Here is a 6,737-nt window from a genome sequence, read left to right as displayed (position 1 = left end):
GTCAAAGCACAAGAGTTGTCTGAGATAAATTCAAGTCACTTACAAAGATGGATGGCCAGCTTATAGCTGCTGAACTGGTACAAGTTGAATCAGTTTCTTCAGTGCATCCTTGATCTCCTTGTTCCTCATGCTGTAGATGAGGGGGTTCACTGTTGGAGGCACCACCGAGTACAGAACAGCCACCACCAGATCCAGAGCTGGGGAGGACATGGAGGGGGGCTTCAGGTAGGCAATGAATACAGTGCTGACAAACAGGGAGACCACAGCCATGTGAGGGAGGCACATGGAAAAGGCTTTGTGCCGGCCCTGCTCAGAGGGGATCCTCAGCACGACTATGAAGATCTGCACATAGGACACCAAAATGAAAATGAAACACCCCAAAGCTAAACAGATACTAACCACAATAACCCCAGCTTCCCTGAGGTAGAAGTCTGAGCAGGAGAGATTGAGGAGCTGGGCAACTTGACAGAAGAACTGGCCCAGGGCATTGCCTTGGCAGAGAGGTACTGAAAATGTGTTAGCAGTGTGCAGCACAGCATAGAGAAAACCACTGGTCCAGGCAGCTGCTGCCAGTTTGACACAAGCTCTGCTGCCCATGAGGGTCCCATAGTGCAGGGGTCTGCAGATGGCAATGTAGCGGTCATATGCCATGACAGTAAGAAGGAAATATTCTGCTGAAATTAAGAAGAGAAACCAAAAGACCTGAGCAGCACATCCCAAGTAGGAAATGGCCCTGGTGTTCCACAAGGAATTGGCCATGGATTTGGGGACAGTGGTGGAGATGGAGCCAAGGTCGAGGATGGAGAGGTTGAGGAGGAAGAAGTACATGGGGGTGTAGAGGCGGTGGTCACAGGCTACAGCTGTGATGATGAGGCCATTGCCCAGGAGGGCAGCCAGGTAGATGCCCAGGAAGAGTGAGAAGTGCAAGAGCTGCAGCTCCCGCGTGTCTGCGAATGCCAGGAGGAGGAACTCGTTGAGGGAGCTGCTGTTGGACATTTGCTACCTCTGGGCTTTGGGGACTGTCTAAGGAGGAAAAGATATTGACAAGTTAGGACTGACTTGGAACAAAACCCACAGCATTTCTCAGAGCAACTCCCAACATGTCCTTTCTCCTTAACAGCAGGACCTTCCTTCACCTCCTTTACTTGTGCTGTGGCCTGCACCTTCAGGGTCTGCCATGGGGAACAGGGTCCTCTGTCCATGGGCTCCGGAGGAGTCAGCCCTGCTTGTTACACAGACACTCAGAATCAAAACAGGATGGTCAGTCATTGTGCAGTGATAATGTCTCCTTGCAGTGCTATCAGCTGAGTTAGGTGAGACTCCTGAACCACTGCTTGGCTCAGTTCTAATCCCGTTGGCTGGGGACCCAGGTGACCACCCAGCACATGCATAATTCATTGCTCTTGATACACCTTAACTGCAGAGTATGTGACAATTACTGCAGGAACACTTTGTATGGACTATTTACAAATATCTTAGCTCTGCACAAGCTGATCACTTTTGCAGCAAGGACACTTTGGGACACTCTACTCAGGATGGTTACAGCACATTTCAGCGTACAAATTGGACTAGACACAGCAGGATTTGCCACAGGGGAATTTCTAGAACCTTCAGCAATTCCCACCTGCAGGGCTGCCATAACTCTCAGTCAAATACTTAATTGCCTAGGTCCGGTCAAAATCACCTAGTTTCTTGGTGGTCCATTATCTCATGACAACCTATTCTCTCATCTGTGCAGATGACTGGCCAGGAAATTCTTGGGCCAGGCAAGGAGCTAGTGACCAAAGTGCTCTGGGTGTGCACACAGGCGTAGCCCTGGTACCCAGCCAAACCACAAGTATGACTCAAGAAGAAAACTGACTTTTCATATCTGAAACTCATCTGTAACTTCAGTCCCTTAGCTCTCACTATATGCTCTGCCACACTGGGTACATGGAGAGAGGAAACAGCAACACATATCTGGGGTGGGGGGGGGCAGTTTCTGGGGATGGATGCCATGAGCTGGGTGAGGGGGATTTCATACAGTCACACCATGGGAATACTCTCCAAGTCCTGCAGGGAGAGATGACGTTAGCATGCAGCCCATCAGCCTCTGGAAGAGAAGAACCTTGGGAGGAATTCATCTCCTCCTGTTTCACCCTTCTGAACAGAGGTGTCTGTATCCAAATCAGTCACCCCCAGCTCCCACTGTGTGCAAGGGAGGAAAATAGGCACATGAAGGCAGGGGTTACAGGACCCATTGCAGAGGCCCTCCTTCCACTAAGGTAGATCCTATCCTCACATCACTTTACCATCTGCACCACATCTGCAGCCACAATAGGGGTTGCGGGGCAGGGGGTACAGGCAAGCTCTGTGTCCACATCCTCTCTCCGATTAAGCCTACTCATAATGGGGAAGGGGTGTGCAACCTCTTCACAACCCATTCTCCAGAAGAAGGGCTGTAGCAGAGGGGCTTACTCACCACACATGGGGAACATCTCTTGAAGGGATAGAAATCCTTGGCTTTTTCCATTACTAGAGAATCCTGAGGGGCAAAAGTGTTTGGGTTAGTGCATTGCCCAAAAGACGATGTCTCCTTAGGGAGACTTGGCACATTCCCCAGCCCTACAGACTGCATAGCCCAAAGACTCACAGGCTGCAAGGGGTCTTGGACCCCTCACTCCCATGCAAACACCTCCAGATCCAGGGCACGCAGGAAAGCCTGCATCTTACCCAGCTGTGCACATCCCCCTGCAGAGGAGGTTTTGCTCTCAGCGACTCTGTCAGGCAGTGGTAAAATGGGCACATACAAGAGAGATGCATATCTGCTCTCCTGGCAGCTGGACTGCAAAGGAGGTGTCCCATGCCCTGGACGCTGTGGCCTTGAGGGCAGAGGCTCTGCTAGGTGGCAGAGGAGACACAGGGGCTGGCTCAGGGGAAGGCATCTGCATTGCAGAAACTGTCAGGGAATTGCCCACATCCACCCTCCCATAGCCTTTCCTGTGAGTAGTTTTCTCTCTTTCATGCATCATAGTGCTGCGAACTGGCACTGTCCCAGGGGCAGATATCTTCAGGTTTGCAGGTGCTGAGGAGCAGCTAAGACCAACCCTGAGGAGGCTAATAAAGATTATAATGGTGCTGTGTGTAGGCAGAGGGGTGGCTGAAGGGATTTGCTGAGGTTCCTTGCAGACCTTTTGATCTCTCCGTGTAACAGTATAGGAGTCACAGCTACTTGTCTGAACTAAGCAACTCTTTTTCCATTCCAGCCCTGTCAAAAGATGGGGAGGTTAAGCACAGACTCAGGCAGGAAAGCTCTGCCCTTTGCAGGTATGACCAGCATATACCTTCCTCTGGAAAAGTCCCCTTCAGAAAATGTCCTGGGGGTGATCTGGAGCTGAGAGCAGCCCTGACCCATGCAGCACCCTCTCAACAGCAGAATGAACCTGCCCTGATGCTGGTCGCTCCTTCCATGCAGAGCTTCTCCCTGCAGCACCACAGAGAATTCCCTGGGCAGGCTGAGTGCTGACGCTCGCAGGCAGCAAAGTCACTGCCCCGGGGAACACAGCACCCTGGGGTGCCAGGACACTGCTCTGAAATGCAGCATTGGGCAGATGTGGGTGCACTCCCTGGCTTCACACCCCTGCACCACCCCCTGAAGAATGTAGCTGTCATGCCCTGTCAATCTGACAGTGTGGCTGGGAATCTCGCTCTAAAGCACCAGCTGCTCCAAACAGGAGAAGCTGGGAGAGCCACCCTGACAGACCCTATCAGCTGTGGAAGGTGCCAGCTTCAGAAGCACCCTCCAGGAACCACAGAAGCATTGCCCGCAGCCTTACTGTGTCAAGGGCGGTGAAGATTTCTCCTCACAGTGAGCTCTCAGCCATCCTCCTGTTGCTGTCTTTAACTTCTGAGTCACTCATCTCATCCTGGTGCCTGAAGGCAGTGCCCTGAGTCTTGCTGCTCCTTTAAGAGGAGCTGCATCAGGACAGAGCTGTGTCTCTGCAGTGCCTGCCAGGTTGCCATGGGCTCCTGCAGTCCCAGGAGCCAGGCCCAGCAAAGACGTGACTTTCTCTGTGCCCTGTGCACCTTCAAGAAGTTCCCGGGGCTTCAGGGCTGACATCTCCTGAAAGACCGTGTGGTCACCCCTGGATAATGTCCTTTGAAGTAGACTGAAGCAATCACTGATGGTCCCTCCCTAAACAGGGGAGAGAGACTGACTTCAGCATTCCAGTTTGTCTCATCAGAAGATGGTAATCTGGGAGAGGTGGAAATGTCCCACTCTGGAAGGGCCTGCTCCCATCTCATAAGAAGACAGGACACCTAGGCAGGGACAAGAAGGGAGTTCATTTATTCATGCTTTACCAATTAGTTTAGAGGAGTCAAGCTAGGCATTAAATACTGATTCGGAAGCTCCTGGGACGCAGTAGGATTCACTTCCCTCTCAAGCCCTCCACAGATTCACAGGAGGTGGGATTCCCCTTCCCCAAGTTTTGGGGTGCATAAAATGGCTGTCTGCTTCTTGTCTAAGCTCCCATTGTAATCAGTGGAGATGGAAGGTGGGAGTCAGTTGTTCATACACAAACAGCTTCTGACATTTGAAGTGTCAGAGGTGATTCAAGGCATGTACCAGCGTCTCCTTGCTCTGATGTAACAGCTCTGAAACCCACAACTTTCTGGGGCATCAGCTGCCAGGTGGAGAATCTCCTTGGCCATTTGAAATGACACTAGCTGCCTACTACTGCAAGAGCTCCGCTCACCCTGAACCTGAGACCTATGCAGATCCTGATGTTGCAAACAGCTGATGTAATTCAGTGCAGACACTTGGTTTAATGCAATGACAATAGGCCTGCAGGGCCATGTCACCTGCACGGGGTGTCCAGCACAACCACCATGTTTCTAGCAGATACAGCTCAGGACCTACAGGAAAATCATGCCACTCTGGAGTGGTAGCTGGACAAACACCCCAGGGCATCTCGAGTCTCCTACCTCTTCCCAAGCAAAGGATTCCCACCACTGCCTTTAGGCAAAGTCTTTCACATCTACATGCAAGCATGCTGCAAAGATGGAATGCACATCTCACCAAGGTCTCCACACATACTCCTACACTCTCAAATCCATCTAGTTCTCCTCTCCCTAAAGCTTTTCTCACCCCCCAGTGATATGAACAGGGATCATACTAATGATGCAGCTACAGCGTGGCTAGATAGCAGGCTCTTCAAGCCCAAGGACCTTCACAGTGGCACCTTGTCCTTCCTGGACATCTGGTAATTTCTATCGCAGGCCCCAAGGTGCTGCAAAGTCATCTTGGGTACAAAACACTTCTCCTGCCACAGCTGCATGGCCCAGCTCTGTTTCTCTCTGGCCTTGGCTACTGCAGGGTTTGCTCGCTTAGCGGGTGCCTCATATCATCATTACGTTGCTATCTGCTATCTATGCCAGCAGGTCTCTGTGCTGAACTTTGGCCTTTGCATACATGGTGTCCTTGGCTCTGGGGAACAGGTTTCACAGCAACAATCCTGCCCTCAGCCCTGGTGCCACAGCTGAGGTTCTGCAGCCCAAATATGTACAAATGCAGAAAGCTTGGGCCACAAAACAAGAGGAAGGGGAGATGCACAAGCTGTTACAGAACTACAAAAGCAACATTAGGCAACCTGAGGAAAGTTTGTGGATTACAGAACCTGGCTCCTATGGGGAGACTTCAATCTCCCTGGCATTCCCTGGGAGGGCAAGAGAAATCTGGAGGGTGTGGAGGACAACTTCCCAGCACAGCTAAGCTAGGCAGGTCAACAAGGGTGACACTTTCCTGGACCTGGAACTTGCAAAGAAGGAAGAACTGACCAGGGAGGGGATAATCAGTGTCAGCCTTGCCTGGAGGGGCCACAAGGTAGTGGAGCTCCTGCTCCTGAGGGGAGTGAAGAAGAAGAGGAGCAGACTCCAGATTCTGGATGTCAGAAGAGCAGCCTTGGGCCTACTGGGGAGACTGGTGGAGGAATCCCATGGGAGGCAGCTCTGAAGGGCAAAGGAGCTCAGGAAAGCTGGCAGGTCTTTAAGGCAGCATCTTCCAAGCTTGAGAATGGCCCATACTGATACCTAGGAGAATAAGCAGACATCTCAGGAGACAGGGTGGCTAAATGCACAACTGAACAACAGTACAAAAAGGCAGCACACAGGAATGGGAAGCTGGGAGAGGCTGCAAAGGAGGAATTCAGAAATATTGTCCAGGGTAGTAGGGAAGTGGTTAGGAAAGCCACAGCTCCTCTAGGATTGATGGTTGCAAGGGATGTCACAGGCATGAAGATCATCTGCTACTGCTTCACTAAAAGTAAAAGCCTAAAAAAAAAAAAAAAAGTGGGTGCGTGGCTGAATGTGGCAAGGAATCTGGTAAGAGCAGATGCAGATAAGTCTGGGGAACTCAATCGCTTGGCTTCAGGCTCCACCAAGAAGGTCTCTCAGGCCACTGTGCCTATACTAAGGACTCCCAAGGAGAAAAACAACCCACAATGAAGGAGGGCTGAGTCAGGAATTATTTGCAAGAGTACGAATCTATGGGCCTGGACGGGCTGCAGCCAAGGATGCTGAGAGAGCTGGCCTCTATCTAGCAAGGCCTCTATCATCTTGGAAAGCTGTGGAGGCTCAGGAAGGTCCCAATGCCTGCAGAAAGGCAAATATTGCATCCATCTTCAAAAAAGGCCCAAAGGACAATGTGGGGAACTACAAGCTGTTCAGCTTCACTTTGATCATGAAAATGTCATGGAGCA

General features: G+C 51.3%; 1 protein-coding gene across 1 annotated transcript; it reads right to left on the bottom strand.

The window, feature by feature from the left end:
* Positions 1-252: 252 nt before the first annotated feature.
* On the bottom strand, positions 253-795 carry LOC135330421 (olfactory receptor 14A16-like; the record flags this gene model as incomplete). The annotated part of the gene is made up of 1 exon (XM_064524064.1): positions 253-795. A coding segment is annotated over one exon (543 nt), but the record flags the coding sequence as incomplete, so codon positions are not given.
* Positions 796-6,737: the final 5,942 nt, after the last annotated feature.

The sequence above is a fragment of the Dromaius novaehollandiae genome, chromosome 21 (genome assembly GCF_036370855.1).
Source record: "Dromaius novaehollandiae isolate bDroNov1 chromosome 21, bDroNov1.hap1, whole genome shotgun sequence".
NCBI classification, from domain to species: Eukaryota; Metazoa; Chordata; class Aves; order Casuariiformes; family Dromaiidae; genus Dromaius; species Dromaius novaehollandiae.
The sequence above is the reverse complement of the archived record's forward strand: the minus strand, read 5'-3'. Positions and strand labels throughout refer to the sequence as shown.